This window comes from Muntiacus reevesi, chromosome 8, assembly GCF_963930625.1.
Source record: "Muntiacus reevesi chromosome 8, mMunRee1.1, whole genome shotgun sequence".
In the NCBI taxonomy this organism is placed as follows: Eukaryota; Metazoa; Chordata; class Mammalia; order Artiodactyla; family Cervidae; genus Muntiacus; species Muntiacus reevesi.
In genome coordinates this window covers 60,912,948-60,930,275 of record NC_089256.1, presented here as the reverse complement: position 1 = coordinate 60,930,275, position 17,328 = coordinate 60,912,948, and the positions used below count along the sequence as shown (strand labels likewise).

Below are 17,328 nucleotides of genomic sequence, written 5' to 3'. Positions count from 1 at the left end.
CGACTGAACACTGTGCCTCCTTCCAAATGAGTGAAAAGTCTGAGAACAGCCTTATCTGCCTTGTTTTCCTCTCCCTTTCATGCAGTATGCCTTGCACATAGTAGGCACTCAGTATTTATTAAATAAGTTAAAAGCTTAGGCATGAGGAGCTCTGTTAGAAACGATTATACTTAGCCCTGGCTTGAGACTTCATGTCCCAGTCAGGCAGACATCTTCATACTTAAGCTCATTCTGCATTCAGTCCATTTATTAAATCACTACTTCACACTTAGGTACTGAGGTTACAAGAAGGAATCAGAACTCGATCATGTTCTGTCCGTAAGGAGTTGTCGGGTAGACTCAATGACAGCAGCTATGCTTCTCAGCAAACCCTAAAAGGCAAGGTCGATGAGGTCTTTATCCTCCAGAAATACTTGGTCAGAACCTCTTCTCTGGGAAGCAAAGCAACCCCTGCATTAATGCCTCCCCAGCTGCAGAGGAGCAGCCGATCCCCTTGGGTCCAGAGCCAGGGTCTTGAAGAGTCCGGGAACCCGGCCATCCTGGAGCGATCTATCCATCCAGCCCCTGGGGGCGTAGGCGACCGCCGCCACGCTTGCACCCACCCCCCGCCCCCGCCCCCCGGGCCTGGGACCAGAGCGTAGGAGCGGAGCATCGCCTGGTGGGTTGGCGGGGTGTCCGCGGGTCCGGCGGAGACTCAGGCCATCTGCAGCGAGGCCAGAGCGCCTCGGCGGCGGCCAGGGGCGGGGCCGCGCCGGGGCGGGGCGCGCCGGGGTCGGGGGCGGAGAGTGGACCCGGCCGCTGCCCAGAGCCGGGAGGGCCGCGGCCACCGGAAGAGTCGCCGTAGCCAACCGAGCCGCGAGAGTGGGGAGCGGAAGCGGCGGCCGCTACCGCGGCAGGCGGCGCTGGGACCCGGGAGCGGCCGGAGAACAAGGGAGCTGGCGCCACGGCCGGCCGCGGAGCTGGGCTGAGCCGCTGGGCCGCGCCGAGCGCCGCCGCCGCCGCCCGAGAGGCCCGGCCCGGCCTCCCGAGCAGGCAGCGCGCGGGCCGCCGGGCCCGAGGCCGGAGCCATGGGCGAGACCAAGATCATCTACCACCTGGACGGGCAGGAGACGCCGTACCTGGTGAAGCTGCCCCTGCCCGCCGAGCGCGTCACCTTGGCGGACTTTAAGGGCGTTCTGCAACGACCCAGCTATAAGTTCTTCTTCAAGTCTATGGACGACGATTTCGGGTGAGGATGGCTCCGCCTCGCCTCCGGGGGACCCCGGCTACTCCGCTTCTAGGGGCCCACTCGACCAGTTTGGACCTCCCCGCCCCCCCAGCTTGTACGCTGGCTTCTAGCCCTACTCTGGATTCTAGGGGCCACGCGGCCATTCGGCCCCCGTTGGCTTTTTCAGAGGCTGGACTTTCAGCCCCTCTAGGGGTTCCCCTTTCCCCTCTTGTTTGGGACCCTGGCCCCCTAGTTTAAAGGGGGCGTTCAGCTCCCTAGAAGCAGTCAGTTCCAGCCCAGTCAACCTCCCTCACCTCCTCAGAAACCAGCGGCCCACACAGACAGACACCCCCCACCCCCCATTCCGGAGCGCAGTCCCCAACCCTCCTGCCAATGCAGACACCTTTCTAGCAGAGACTCAGGGTGTTTGGCACTCGGCCTTCGCCTTCTCCATCTTTTCAGCTTCACAACTCCGAGCCATATTTGGAATATGGAGCATCTAGGGGCTATGCTGTGGGACCTTGAATTGGCTGGGGGGTGCTCAGGCTGTAAACTAAGGCCTGCCGCTCTGATGTTTACTTAGCTGTCTCCCCTGTCCCCTGTGGGCCGTTCGGGATGTTGTCAGGGAGCAGGGCGCCTCACCCCGGAGGAGGAGTCCCCACTAGCCCAGGTGCAGATTCCCTCGCAGAAGTGGGGCCTCTTTCCTCCAGATGGTGGCCAAGGAGGAGACCTTGGAAAAGGCCTCAGATCCTGAATGGGAGGGCTAGGAAGGGTCTCTCGTGTTCATCCTCCCCTCCCCGGCGGAGTCTTCTTCCCCCAGCTGCAGGGCTTTGGACAGGCGGAGTTTGGAAGTAGTGACTTCCCCTTTAAGAGGGGATGGAATGTTGGAGCCGGAAGGTTCTGTAGCAGCTGGCCTGGGAGGGGGAGCCTGGCTGATCCCCTCACCCCCCCACCACCCCCCTCCAACTCCCAGGGGACTGGGGAGGGGGAGGCCCCCACACTAGCCTGCCCCGCAGTAACTGGGCACTGGGCCTGAAGACCTGCGGGGAAGGCCTTCCTGGGCCCTCCAGGCCCAAAGGCCGCCTCTCCAGCCATAGCCTGAGGCCTACAGTGCTCTTTAGAGCAGAGGCCCGGAGCTGAGTGAGGGGAGACATTCTTCTCCCTGGTGTTCATCACCCTGGCTTCTCTCCAAGGCCCCTAGCCCTCCTGGCTCTGGGATGCTAGCACCTTCTCTGTCTTCTGCCTGGCATGTTTTCGCGTCACCTTTCCCCCTGGAACTCAGGGTTTGATGAGCCCATGAGCTCATATGTGTGAAAGTGCTTTATAAGGTGGGAAGTACTATGCAGCTTCTAACTATCCTTGTTTCTGTTGCTGTTCCTGCCTTGGGGTGGAGTACTCCTGGTGTAGTAATGATTGTCTGGCTTCAGTTCAGAGACAGACACCCCCAGTTGGAAGATGGTGAAGGAGGATCCATCTGCAAGGGGAGTGGTGGAGGGACTAGGGGAGATGCCTTGCTCTGGTAAGGGAAGAGGGAGTTAGAAGAGACCAAGATACTGCCTCAGGGCATGGGATAGTGGAAAATCAGCTGGAGTCCAGTGGGGCCAGCCTGGGGCCAAGTGCCTTAAGGGACTAGGTTAGGCCTGTGTCTCTACCCCCCCTATTCATCCCAGAATCCACTAGGCCGAGTGCCCCCACCTTGTAAACCTAGACCTCTGTGGGCCACCTCCCACTCTCCTCAGGCTTCTGTCAAGCCAGGCCTAACTGAAGTCATAGAGGGTCCCCATTACATCTACTCATTGTTGACTCAATATCTTTAAGTCCACTGTCAGTCCACTCACTCTTAGTTTGACCCAATCAATAATATGGAACCACAGGTCTGAGTTTTCTATTTATATTTCTTTCTAAACTATGTTTAAAAATATTTAACTCTCGAGTTAAACATTCATTCAGATACTCCTGAAATCTTGCATTCATCAGTGGTACTTGAACTTGAACCATCTTTTACAAAATATTAGAATAGGCCATTTTAGCAATGTTGAGAACAATGGTAAAAATGAAGTAGAGGAGATTAATCTTGTTTATCCTCAGAAGGATTATTGATAAAGAGACCTGGTAGGGCTATCTTGTCATAGATAACTAATAGCTGAGGAATTATATATCTATATTTCATTTGTTAAACTCTTTTTATGGTGCTTGTAGTGTGAAGACACTGATCTAAATGACTTTCAAATCTTTACTCATTCAGATCCTCTTAACAGTCCTGTGGAACAGGTAGTAATATCTTCAGTTTATAGATGAGGAAACTAGAGCACAGAAAACTTAAGTAACTTCCTTACCCAAGGTCACACAGCTAATAAGTGGCAGAGCTTATTAGGAACCTGGCTCCAAAGTCTGAGGCATTAATCACACAACTGTAGGTGTTATTATCACCATCACTTAACAAATACATCCTCTCTGAGGGAGATGCTGAGCCTTGGCAAACTGTGGAAGTGACAGGGCTGCCACCTATCCTAGCCCCATGATAAGGGGTCAGGCAGGGCCCTGTGACCCCTGCTGACAGATGGGGAAGTGGGTCAGGGAAGGAAGGCTGCTGTCTCCTCCAGCTCTCCAGGCTCACTTACCAAGTGAGTAAGGTCTGAGGACTCCCAACCCCCATCTGGTCTCCAGAAGTATTTGTCAAGCTCAGGGTAGGCCCGGTCCTCTTAAATTATTTGAGATATGGAAATAAACATTAAACATTTTCAGCACTGAGGAGATGGTAGATGGGAGAACAAGGTACCACCACTAGAGGGGCCGTGAGCTGTGGGAGGAATAGCATGGGCCACTAAGTGTGTTGCTCCTGGCTCCACATCACACTGGCCTGTCTCTGGGCCTTCTACCTGAAGTACTTCTCTTCCCTGATCTTCTCCAGGTTCAAATTCTTTCCTCTGAGTTGTACTTTTTAAAGTTATGGCACTTATTCCTATTTATCCTTACACCTACCCTGGTTGTAGCCAGGACCCTACACTAATACTCAGCAGATGTCTGTCCAGTAAACACATCTGCTGCCCTTTCAGCTCTGATCTCTTCCACTTGCAGTATACTCACATGAACTGTGCATTGGTCAGTAACCTCCAAGAATAGGGCAGGTTCCAGGTCTGATGCTTCTTGAGCACCTTGCAACGGCAAGCACGAAACTTAAAGCCCACTGGGCTCTCGGCAAAGGCTTTTTAGTCGATTGAACAATGAGTGATAAGCAGATTTGTTTGGTCCCTGCCCTTAGAAACTTATACCTAGTTAGAGTATGGATCCCGCAAAAAATTGACAAAGTTAATAACTAGTTTTTAGTGTATGTCTGGCCTATGTCAGGCATTTACAAATCTCGCTTACCAGGATGAGAAAAGGCTTGGAAAAGTTAAAAAAAAATTCTCTAAGAGAGGAGGGCTAATAAGTGGCAGAATTGGAATTTGAACCCAGATTTGTCTGATTCCTCTTGGTATGTGTGTGTATGGAGTGTATAAGTGCTGTGGAACCCTGAGCCATTCAGCTCCACAGTGGGAGGGGGAGGCCTGTCTGAAGTCCCCCAAGGCTGCTGAAGATCAGCTGATCATTGTGAGTCAGCAGAGCCTTGGTGACCTGTCGGTGACCCCCAGAAAGAGAGGAAACATCTGTAGTGTGGAGCTGTGTGGTGGGGCCTCCAGGGGGAGGGGGTGGTGGGAACCCAGCAGCAGTTTCCCACCACAGGAGTGCTGAGACCCTCTCCAGAGAAGGTCGCAGTCCTTGCTCCATGGCCCACATACCTCCTTTCAATTTCAGCCCCAATTCCCGTGGGGGTTACAAGCTTGGGGTCCCCTGTGATCAGACTGGCTAGTGGGTCTGAGCTATGTCTATGTCTCTGTTTTCTAGTCTGTTCTGTCTCCAGGCTTTCTGTGGTGAGCCTATGAAGGATGATTTGAGCTGCTTTCTTGGGGTCGCTGTGGGGTTAGAAACGTCGGAGGAGTCAGAGCTGAATGGGAGGGAGGAGGGCATGCTCAGCCTTTGAACTTGGCTGTGAATCCAGGAATGTGAGCATCACTAGGAGCCAAGCACGTCCCTAGCTCTGGGAAGGAGCTGCTTTAAGAACAAGGGAGGACTGGGCTTCCCAACCTCCTTCCTGTCTTCCCTCTCTGCTTGGAGCTCCAGGCACATGTCTTCCTCTTGCCCTGGATCACAGCTTTATAGGTCTGTGCTCCTGAGATGTCTGATGCAGTCTGGCAGGGGGTGGAGGGGAGTGGGGGGGTCAAGCTTTTCTGTTCCCTTTCCTGGCCCCAAACTATAGTTATGATCTGACTTCTTGCCTCACTGATGCACCAGGCCAAACTGCACACCTGAGACTATATGCTACCTGCCTCGCCTATGTCCCGCATCACTGTCTCCCACACCCCCAACCCTCCACACAGACCCACATCACCTACATCACTGTACGGGAAATAATGTGAAATACCCTGGGAAGAATATAGGCTTTGGAGTCAGACAAGCTTGGAGTGGAACTCCAGCCCTGACATCTAGCTCCATAACCTTGAACAAGTTTCTAATTCTATTTTCTTATTCATAAAATCAAGATCATATTGTCTATACAGTGAGGCTGATGTGAAGATTATACATTCTGACTGTAGGGGGATAAGATGGTATAATAGGTAAGAATAAAGGCTTTGGAATCAGGCTGACCAGGATTCAAATTCCAGCTCTTCGTTTATCAATTGTGTGACTGTAGGTGAATTTCTGAACTTGCCGAGCCTTGGTTTCCCCATCTGTATCTATTTTACAGCATTGCTGAGAATATTAAATAAAGTGTTACTAGTAAACTGCTTAGCTTAGTGCTTGACCCATAGTACATGCTCAGTAAATGAAGGCAGCTGTTACCAGTGTCATAGTGGCAGTGGGGGATGTTTGGTAAATACCTTCTCCCCTTCTCTTTCCTAATTTCCTTCAATTCCTCATCCACCCCTCCCAGAAGAATGTCAGGATTCCCAACTGAGAAGAGGACAGTGATAAGGGTGTGTTTTTTTTCCTAGTTTAGGTTCAGAGGGAAAGAGAAAATCTAGCACAGGAGAGCCATGTTGGGGGATGAGTACAGCTCTTGAGATTCTAGGGGTAACTGCACTCATTGGGGACAGTGATTTATCAGGTGTAATTTGCAATCACTTGATGGCCAAGAGAATGCCCCAGGAAGGCAGCTGGCCTGGGCATGGCTGGTGTCTTTCTGGTGGTGATAAAGAACTATTCCTCAGTCACCCCACCTCTGCTCCCATTTGAACAAGCTTATACTGGTGGTTTGATTCCCAGTTCAGGGTACAGGAGCCCTGAGAGTTGGGGTTGTATTTCCCACCCCAGAAAGCTCACTCTGACACTCTCCTTTCCCTGCAGAGTGGTGAAGGAGGAGATCTCGGACGACAATGCCAAGCTGCCCTGCTTCAATGGCCGGGTGGTGTCCTGGGTAAGGAGCTCGCCTCAACCCTCTCTCCACCTGCATTCCTGCAGTGAGCTGGATGGAGGAAAGGCATTGCTGAGACTGTGGTTTGATGCTTCAGTATTTGAATCTTCCTTGAGTTTTCTAACTGAACTCTCTCACTCCAGATTCTATAGCCTTGGTGAAAAGTGGCAAAGTGGTGGGAAGGGGGGAAAGAAAGAGACAGAAGTACACACTGGAGACAAAAAACGTCTCCTATGTCCTTTGTGGCACTTGTCAGGTTTCCTTCTGTCACTTGCCGACCTCTACTTTGGACCTCTGACCGTTGTTCTCTGCCGTGATTCCATTTTGCCAGCCCATGCGTTTCAGCCTCCTTGTCGTCTCAGCTGACCTTGCACAGTCCCGTCTCTTCTTTCCCCATGTCCCCTGCTTCATTCTTCCCAAGTCTTCATGCCCTGCCATAAGCCAGCTAGCCCCTTTTCCCTGGGGCCTCTGCACCCCAGTACCCATGCATCTCCTCCCCATCAGCTGGTGTCGGCTGAAGGCTCACACCCAGAACCAGCGCCCTTCTGTGCTGACAGCCCAGCAGAACTACCACCACCCATGGAGCGCACGGGAGGCATCGGCGATTCCCGGCCCCCATCGTTCCAGTGAGTGTGACCGGAGGGTGGGGAGAGCCCCTGGGGAGGCTGCCTCAGCTCAGCTCAGGGCTAGGGGAGGGGGCCCCCAGCCTGCGCCCTCCCCCACCAAGTCCCCTCTTCCCTACAGCCCTCACGCTGGTGGGGGCAGCCAGGAGAACCTGGACAATGACACAGAGACTGACTCCTTGGTGTCTGCCCAGCGAGAGCGGCCACGCCGAAGGGACGGCCCAGAGCACAGTGCGTCTTCCCTGAACCCACACCTTCCCCGCCCCAGCATCTCTCCCTGCCCCTTCCACCCAGCTACCCACCTCTCTGCCTTCCTTCCTGAGCTCTGGATAGACCTGGCCCCAGTACAGACCCTGGCTCGTCCCTCTCGCCTCCTTCTCTCCTTCATCAAGCACTGTGAGCCCAGCTGCCTCCATCCCCTGCAGCAACCCGGCTGAATGGAACTGCCAAGGGGGAGCGGCGACGAGAGCCAGGGGGTTATGACAGCTCCTCTACCCTGATGAGCAGCGAGTTGGAGACCACCAGCTTCTTTGATTCAGATGAGGATGACTCCACCAGCAGGTGGGGCTTTCGTTTCCTGGGTACTGTGGGATAGGTGACCCGTAGGAGCCCCGAACCCTGAGGATACTGGGCCCCTGGGCGGGATGTGGGCTTTGTGGTGGGGACCCGGGCCCTGCGATGCCTCTTATGGGATAGGGCTGGGCCAGCCTGGTGGGGAACGACTGTGGGCCCCACAGGTTCAGCAGCTCCACAGAGCAGAGCAGCGCCTCACGCCTGATGAGGAGACACAAGCGGCGGCGGCGGAAGCAGAAGGTTTCCCGGATTGAGCGGGTATGGGGCTAAGCTGCTGGGGTGGGTGGAGCAGACTGAGCCTCCCTGCCCCCAGCAAGATGAGAGTTTGTGCTTCCTTCGATCCCTCCCCTTGGGTCAGGGTGTAGCATCCCAGAGGGGAGGTGGTGCTGAGGGCTAGCCTTGAGGAGGAACTCGGTGGGAGCAGTGAGTTCCTGCCACCCCTGCCTGCTGCTCAGGGCCTCTGTCTATTCCAGTCTTCGTCCTTCAGCAGCATCACGGACTCCACCATGTCACTCAACATCATCACCGTCACACTCAACATGGGTGAGTCTCGTGAAATGACACTCTCCAGCACCTGATACATGCCAGACGCTGGGAGTGCAGAGAGACACACGATATGTTCCCTTCCCTCAAGGAGCTCTCTTTCAAAAGCACAAACAGCTACATGCGCTGATTCGTTCAGTATCTCATGATCAGAGCTATGACAGAGATAAGCACTATGGAAGCAGAGAATGGCATCCAGGAAGGCTTCCTAAAGGAAGTGATTCTGATGCTTCCCCGCTTCCCGCTTTCCATCCCTTGCATTCTTGGTCTCTGATTTCTGCCCTAGGTGCTCTTCTTTAGGAAGTAGCAGGATATAGTGAAAAGAGCCCCAACTTTGGAATTTAAATCTGAGTTTGAATCCTAACTCTGCCACTTCATGGCTTAGAAAAGTCACTCAAATTCTCTGCACCTCAGTTGTCTGCTCTGTAAAATAGGATTGAGTCCCTGCCTCATGGCCAACAAGGATTAAGTGAAAGTATATTTGAGTATGCAGAATACAGTGACTGATTCAAGTTCAATAAATATTAGTTCTTGTCCCTTTCTACCCTTTTCTAATGAGAGGTTTAGAATTTGGGTAGGAACATTTTTCCCGTCTTAAGTTCTTATTACTCCCTGTAGAAAAGTATAACTTCTTGGGCATCTCCATTGTGGGCCAAAGCAACGAGCGTGGTGATGGAGGCATCTACATCGGCTCCATCATGAAGGGTGGGGCCGTGGCTGCTGATGGACGCATTGAGCCAGGAGACATGCTATTACAGGTACCGTTGCGCACCCTGGGTGGCGGTATGGATAGAGACGGGGAAATGTCCGCACCCTCTGTATCCTGCTTCTTGGTATGGGGAAGACTCCCTAGCCCACCAGACTTAGCTTCCCTACCCAGCTTCCCTGTCATCTCCCCAACACAGCTGCATATTCCTCTCCTGCTCCTTTTTCCCAGGTAAACGAGATCAACTTTGAGAACATGAGTAACGATGATGCGGTCCGAGTACTTCGGGAAATTGTACACAAACCAGGGTATGGATGACATTGGGGAGGAGAGGGCAGGTATTTCTGGCTAACAGGGAAGGGGCTTGGTTTGGCCTCCACACATCCTGCCCTCACTAGGGACACCCTTGCTTTCAGGCCCATCACCTTGACTGTAGCCAAGTGCTGGGACCCAAGTCCACGTGGGTGCTTCACACTGCCCAGGAGTAAGTGGATGGGGGGCTGGGCCCTAAAGCTGGTGCTTAGCATACGTGAGCCCTGTCTCTCCTTCCTTCTGTGTTACCCCAAACCTCACACCTATCCTATTGGGCCAGGCAGTGGGCAGGGCGGGTAGTCCCTGACTCCTCATCCTCCCTGCAGGTGAGCCCATCCGACCCATTGACCCTGCGGCCTGGGTCTCCCACACTGCAGCCATGACCGGCACCTTCCCTGCCTACGGCATGAGCCCCTCCCTGAGCACCATCACCTCCACCAGCTCCTCCATCACCAGCTCCATCCCTGACACAGAGCGTGAGTGTCCAACCCCGACCCCTGGGCCCAGCACATAGGACCAGCTGGAAGGGACTGCTGAAGGCCCACCTGGAGACTCTTGCTTGAGCATCCAAGGGAGCTGGAGAGGAGAGTCAATTTGTTCCAGCCACCTCACTCTGCAGTTTCCCTCAGTGGACACTGATCCTCACCAAACAGTTTGCTTCTGAACCTGTACTGAGCACCCAGTAAGCCTCAGTTTCCTCTTGTAAAATGGGACTGATGATATGCACTTTACCAGGCTTCTGGAGTTTAATGAGAGGATTCAAATAAAACATAAAGCACAGTATGTGGCATAAAGTAAGCGCTCAGTAAATGACTGCCTTTCTATTATCACAGCACACATTATATACTGGGCTAAGCACTTTCATTTACATTATTTAATTCTTTCTTCAAATATCCTTGTAAAATAGATATTAAAGTCCCTATTTTTACAGAAGGGGAAACTGAGTGTCCAAAATGTTGGTAATTTTCCTGACATTGGTCCATGTTATTAGGCAGTAGAGCTGGAATGCAAACTCCTGTGTACTTGACTCCATAGCCCCTTTCTGCCTCACCACTCTACCTCCCACCCCCAGGCCTAGACGACTTCCACCTGTCCATCCACAGTGACATGGCCGCCATAGTAAAAGCCATGGCCTCCCCTGAATCCGGGCTAGAGGTCCGTGACCGAATGTGGCTCAAGATTACCATCCCCAACGCTTTCATTGGTGAGAGGGCCCCATGGTGGGATGAAGGAGGGGTGGAAAGTGGTGGGGCGGGGCAGGCCAAGAACCAAGAACTCCCTTGGGCCACCCCTTGGAGTTGGAATCAGCACCAGCCTCATGGCTCCTGTGAGGTCAGAAGAGCCCAGGTCTGGTGGGCCTCCCAATCAAGTGGTGGCCTTGCCCTCAGGCTCGGATGTGGTGGACTGGCTGTACCACAATGTTGAAGGCTTCACGGACCGGCGAGAGGCCCGCAAGTATGCCAGCAACCTGCTGAAAGCCGGCTTCATCCGCCACACTGTCAACAAGATCACCTTCTCCGAGCAGTGCTACTACATCTTTGGCGATCTCTGTGGCAGTACGTGCCTCCCCAACCTCCTTGCCCCATCTCCTGGTTGAAAGTGGGAGTGGCCTGGTTGGATGTGGCAGCAGACTCTAGGGAACCCAGATTAGGGGGCAGCAGAGGTGGGGGAGCCTCAAGACCTGACAGTTCTGTGTGGTAGAGGCAGAGCCCAGACCAGTTCTTAGGCAGAGCCCAGACCAGTTCTTCTTCACTGGCCTGCCCAGCCCCCTTGGGGCTGGCATTTTCTGAGTGCCTGCTCTGTGCCTGGCACCATGCTGGTTGTTTCTAAAGCATCACTCAGTCCTCAAAACCTCCCTAAAGCCCTTGGGGAGATGATCCTGTTTTCAGATGAGGAAACTGAGACTTATATAAGTAGTCCACTCCACTCCAGGTTTCATAGCTGGAAGCAGAGAAGCAAGACCTTGAGTCTAGGTCTTTCTGGCTCCAGCCTTTGTTCTTCCCACTACATCAGGGCTGGGTGTACAGTGCTGCAGAAACATTGCCCCAGCAAGGCCAATCAGAGTTTCTAGCCTTGGTTCCTGCTCACCCTCACAGCACCAAGCAGATTCCGCTAAGACAGGAACTGGAGCTGGCCTGAGGCCTCAAGTCCCCAGCCTCCTCAGACCCCTGAAGCTGGCAGCTGTGCCTCCCACTGAAGCTGGAAAAGCTGACAGGGCCATCCTGTAGAGGACTCTGCAAGCTGTACCAAGGGATCTGGACTTGATCTTGAGAAAGTACAAAGCCAGTGAGGGTTCTTAAGCAGGAGAAGTCTGTAGGGAAGCCCCATTCTCCAGAGCCTGTGGACAGCCCTTGGAGAAGGGAGTCCTCAAAACAGGACAGCAAGGCTCAGGATTAGGAGCTGAAGCCCAGCCTCAGAAGCCAGTTCTGTCTCTGCTTCAGATTAGGTTCAAGGGACTAGAAAATCTGTTCTTGTGGAGCACAGGTCCGTGCATGGGGAGGAATGTCCCTGGCCCTCAGCAGCTCCAGCATGGCCCCATGGAGGAGGAGTAATAGTTTGGAGGCTTTGGAGTTAGTTCTGAGTTCAAATTTTAGCTCCACCCTTATTGTGTGAACATGAGTAAGTGACACAGCCTCTCAGTGCCTCAATTTCTTGATCTGTAAGATGGAGTTAACAGTAAAACCTATCTCATAGGTTTGTTTTGCGAATATAAGCTAATGTATATAATGCTTTGGGGCTTCCTTGGTGGCTCAGATGGTAAAGTGTCTGCCTGCAATGCGGGAGACCTGGATTTGCTGCCTGAGTTGGGAAGATCCCCTGGAGAAGGAAATGGCAACCCACTTCAGTACTCTTGCCTGGAAAATTCCATGGACAGAGGAGCCTTGTAGGCTACAGTCCATGGGGTCACAAAGAGTTGGACATGACTAAGTGACTTCACTTTACTTTATATAATGCTTTTAGCGCCATGTTTGGCCCACAGTAATTGCTCTTAGGAAAAAAAAGCTTACCCATTTATCATATATTTAATTGATTCTAAGAAGAACATTTTTTCACATTTCAATATCTGAAATTGGAGTGCATCTTATAATCAGTGACTCCTTAGACTCAATCAAATATAATTATCATCATTTAGGAGAAGGCAGCCCTGGCCCCAAACCGTCAGAGGTACATAAAGCTCAGGATTAGCTGTGGCTTTTGCTCAGAGATACTGTTCCATCGCAGGGGCATTCTGGTCTTCTACCCATGGACCAAGTCACCAGAAGCTGAGCTCAGGGAGATGCTGACAGAACGGGCCTTTTCCTTTGTACTGGCCAAGGTCTCCTCAGCTGCGAACATGGCAAGCTCAAAGGGAAGAGCTGGGAACTTGGGTAGCCCAAAAACACACAGTCACTGCCCACCGGACGACAGCCTGGTGGCTGAAGTAGTCACCAAGTCAGCTGCCCGCTTCCTACCACCACCACCACTCATGCTAGCTACTGGCCTTGACCAGTGGATGGTTTGGCTGGTAGACTTCATAGGCTGCCTCAGCTCCCTCTCCTGACTCCTTCTCCCATATAAGTTTGGGTCAGCTCCCTTAAGGGCTGGGATCAAAGGACTCAGTCTGGATCCAACAACTGGCCCCTAGGGCAACTGCAGCTCTCTCAGAGCTCTGGGACCTGGTACAGAGGGGGTGTGATTTTAGTCCTGAGTGAGTGAGGAGGGCAAATTTTCACCTAAATTTCCCCAAACTACTCCTTTTTTCTTACTAATGCCCTCATCTGGAAAGGTAAAGTTAGCCACTCTGAGCTTCTACAGTTTGGGTTGACCTCTTCTGGCTGATCATTTAACCTCTCTGGACTTCACTGTCCTCATCTGGAAAAGAAAAATGTGACTAAACATACCTTCCTCATAGGGTTGTGGTAACATTTTCATGAGATGAAGTGCTTTGTATTGTGCCTGATAAGGGGCAGGTGCGCAACACCTAGTGGCTATCTGGTATTTCAGCCTCCCATACCCCCCTCCCTACCTTTTACCCTCTAAGCGAACTGAGGAGAAAATTGCCAAATAAGAATTTCGCCCCTTCTTCTAGCCCACTGAGGAAGCAGGAGAAACTGGGCACCTGACCATCTGAAGTGGTGACTCGCACCTTCCAAGGGACGGTTTTCTCTGGGCCTGTCTCTGCAGGGTCTCCCTTCCTACCACCTCTGGAGGGTGGCAGAGGGGGTCTGAAGGAGTGAGAGATCTCTGGCCTATCCCACCTCCCATTCTGGCAGCCACTGCTGTTACTGTCTTCCTAAGCACATCCACCGGACCTAGGCTGGGGATCTCTCTGCTGACTAAGGGTGCGGAGGCATGGGACAGACCCCGCTCATGCATCCTCCGCTTCCCTCCACAGACATGGCCAACCTCTCCCTCCACGATCACGACGGCTCCAGCGGCGCCTCTGACCAGGACACGCTGGCCCCTCTGCCGCACCCAGGGGCCGCCCCTTGGCCCATGGCTTTCCCTTACCAGTATCCGCCGCCCCCACACCCCTACAATCCGCACCCAGGCTTCCCAGAGCTGGGGTACAGCTATGGCGGGGGCAGCGCCAGCAGTCAGCACAGTGAAGGTAATGAGGAGAGGGCCATGGGCGAGCCCCAGGCTTCCTCCGCAAGCTCTGAGTGTCTCCCACCCCATCCCTGCCTGTCCCCTGCAGGCAGCCGGAGCAGTGGCTCCAATCGTAGCGGCAGCGACCGGCGGAAGGAGAAGGACCCTAAGGCCGGGGACTCGAAGTCGGGCGGCAGCGGCAGCGAATCGGACCACACGACCCGCAGCAGCCTGCGGGGGCCGCGGGAGCGGGCGCCCAGCGAGCGCTCGGGTCCTGCCGCCAGCGAGCACAGCCACCGCAGCCACCACTCGCTGGCCAGCAGCCTGCGCAGCCATCACACGCACCCAAGCTACGGCCCCCCTGGGGTGCCCCCTCTCTACGGGCCCCCCATGTTGATGATGCCCCCACCGCCCACGGCCATGGGGCCCCCGGGAGCCCCTCCGGGCCGCGACCTGGCCTCTGTGCCCCCTGAACTGACCGCCAGCAGACAGTCCTTCCGCATGGCCATGGGAAACCCCAGTGAGTTCTTTGTGGATGTGATGTGAGCAGGGCCCCTCCCCCACTACCATCCTACCCCGCCCCAGGCTGGCTGCGTTCCTCTCTCCGTCCGTCTTTTTTATTTTGTCTGGTACCTGAAAGGGAAATAAATGGAACTAAATCCAGGCGCGCTAACTGCTCGCTGGGTGCAGCGAGGGTGGGGTGCACCCACTGATCGGTAATGCAGCCCTTAACCTGCCACCGGCCCCAGCTTGTCCCTCTGCCCACTAACTGCTGTGCAGGACTTCCCAGGATCGTTCATGTCCCTGGGACCCAAATGGCTAGTGCTGCTCCTTACCCTCCCCCAACCACCCCACACACATATTTCAAGAATTGACCCCAGAGGTGCCCTTGAAGACCTGCATACCCCTCATCCCCTCTCCCAGTTCCTTTTCACCGTTCATTTAACGGCATCATCCCTCTATTAACCTTACATGCATGCCAATTTATTGATTTTTTTTCTCTTAATACTGACACCAAAAAAGACTTGCTTCATCTGCCCCTCCTCCTAACTGTCCCCACCTACTGCTTCAGCCGTACACCCTAGAGCTGCAGTCCCCTCCAGTAACCATCCATACTAACCCTGCCTGCGCTCAACCTTAGCAGAAGCCCAGAGGGCCCCCTCAGTTGCTTGAACTGTTAGCAGATCCCAGGGAGCATCTCTGCTCTGCACCCAAACCTACCCCCACCCCATGCCTGCCGCTTGTGCTGGTTCCTTCAGACCCCTAACCCTACTAATCAGCAGGCTCATCTCACCTCTGGGCTGAAACATTTCTTTTCTTTCTTTTTTCCTCCCCCAATTTTTCCTGGGCCTGGAGCAGCCAAGAATTTCGGGCTGTTTGACTTTCTGTGAGTCCCCAGCGAGAGGAGGCCCAGCCTCTGAGGAGACCAGGAACCTTGCTTCAGCAGCCCCTCAGGGCTTCCCAAGGATATTCAACCCCCATACCCACACTTCAACAAACATGTCAAGTCACTAGACTTCTGAGAATCACCCCAGCCTCTCACCCACCTACGAAAGCCTCTGTTCCCCTTTCCCCAGAGAGTTCTCTGCTCTCTCATTCCCTCTCTCCCTTTTTCTCCCTCTCTCTGTGTCTGTCTGTCTCTCTCTCACACACACATGTGCCTATGCAAATTCACTTAAGCCTCAGGGCTGGTCCCTGACCAGAGGGCTGGACCCTCTCTCCCAGTCCTCTCCCAGGTTGTGGGGCTGGTCCCCTGACTTTTCTCTCTTCATAGCGCTCACACCTCCCACACATGTCCCCATCATCTTCCTATCTGAATAAAGCCCTTAAGCTGGGCTCAGGCTGGACTCAGCACAAGACACCCCAGGCAATTAACAGATTGTTCTCATTCTGCCCCCCGCCCCCCACACCCTTCTGTGTTTTCACAGTCATCATGATAACTCAGAGCAAGGCTGGGCAGGAGGACTTCTGGGACTTCCAGATAGAGTGCCAAGTTTTGTGGGGTGTTTTTTTTTTTTCTTAACCTTATTCTCCCATTTAAACAAATCACGACTTTCTCTATGAGCCTCTTCTATAAATTCTGGTTCACCTAGGCTTCCATATTTTTAGACCTGGGGTGTCAAGAGTAAGATGAAGTCCTAAGCTCCAAGTTTTGGTGTAAACCAGGATAGGGGTATTTTGGCATTCATTCATTTAACAAATATTCCCTGGGGGGGGGGGGGTGCATGAGGGCTGTGTTAGAAGTGTAACTCAGTCTTGTCTTCCTTCTGGGAGCTCTAGGTTTGCTCCCAGCCCAGACCATGGTTGCCTCTAGCCACTACTATGGGGCTGCCTCCTGTACTTCTCTTCCTCCTCTGGTTCTGCCATCTCTTGACTCTCTTGAGGATTCTTCCACTATTGCTCATGCCTTCAGGGTCCCTGTATTCCATCATTGGTCCACTTCTCTTTCCTCTCTATTTACTCCCAAGATAGAATCATCCATCCTGATGTCAACTGCCGTTGATATGCTGGTGATTCCCAAATATATATATCTAGCCCTAACTGCCCTTTACCTTTAGATCTGTATTTTTATCATCCACTGGATATCTCCTTGGACATGTCCAGATGGCCTCAACTCTTTCCCTCCCTACCGCCAAGTATGTTCCTCCTGAATTCCAATCCTGGTTACATTCATCACTCTTCATAGGCTCACCAGCTAGAAACATTTATGGGCTTAAATTCCTTCCCGTATTTTACTAGTCAGTGTATCATATCCATTCCACTCCAAGTTTCCTTGGATTTGGCCCTTCCTCTCCCTTCTGCCTCTACTCTAGTTCACAGGAGCTTGGGATTTGGAGTCAGGTTGTTCTGGGTTTGAATCCCAACTCTGCTACTTTTTGGTTGCGTGATAAGAGAGTTATTTAATCTCTCTGAGCCTCAGTTTCCTCATATGTAAAATGATAATAATACCTACCTCACAGGGTTGTTGTGAGGACTTAAATTAGATATTGTACGAAAAGTGCCTAGCACAGTGCCTGGCACACAGTAGAATAGGTGCTCAATAAATGGTAGCTATTATTATTACTACTATTACTATTATTATCATTATTATTTACTCTAAATTGGTAGGGGGGGTAGGGTATGTATTGAGGACAAAGCTCCTAGAAAGGTAGGAGTAAGGCTTGACTGCTGGTTCAAGAATTAGACGTGCCTGTATTCAGTCACTTAATGGCTTAAGACTGTGACCCTGATCTTTAGGAGGTCAGATTTTCATCCTGCCCACATTCTGGTTTCTAGCAGGACAATGCTAGCAATAGTAGAGTTTGCAACTAGGTTTGCCCTTTCTTGCCCTTGCTTCCTCTCA

The 17,328-nt window shown here is 52.9% G+C and overlaps 1 protein-coding gene across 2 annotated transcripts; it reads left to right on the top strand.

Annotated features, from left to right (window-relative positions):
- Positions 1–798: 798 nt before the first annotated feature.
- DVL3 (dishevelled segment polarity protein 3) lies at positions 799–17,048 on the top strand. Of its 2 annotated transcripts, XM_065942748.1 has the most exons (16): positions 799–1,228; positions 6,593–6,662; positions 7,164–7,285; positions 7,404–7,513; positions 7,708–7,843; positions 8,020–8,113; positions 8,329–8,398; positions 9,017–9,156; positions 9,336–9,412; positions 9,521–9,588; positions 9,743–9,892; positions 10,489–10,620; positions 10,805–10,972; positions 13,792–14,007; positions 14,095–14,505; positions 15,345–17,048. In XM_065942748.1, exons 1-16 carry the CDS (start codon positions 1,068–1,070, stop codon positions 15,374–15,376), a joined length of 2,157 nt encoding a protein of 718 aa, XP_065798820.1. In that variant the 5' UTR covers positions 799–1,067; the 3' UTR covers positions 15,377–17,048. The 2 variants fall into 2 exon arrangements, with proteins under 2 accessions (XP_065798820.1, XP_065798821.1); XM_065942749.1 differs by having other exon boundaries at positions 800–1,228; positions 14,095–17,048.
- The last annotated feature ends 280 nt before the right edge of the window (positions 17,049–17,328 follow it).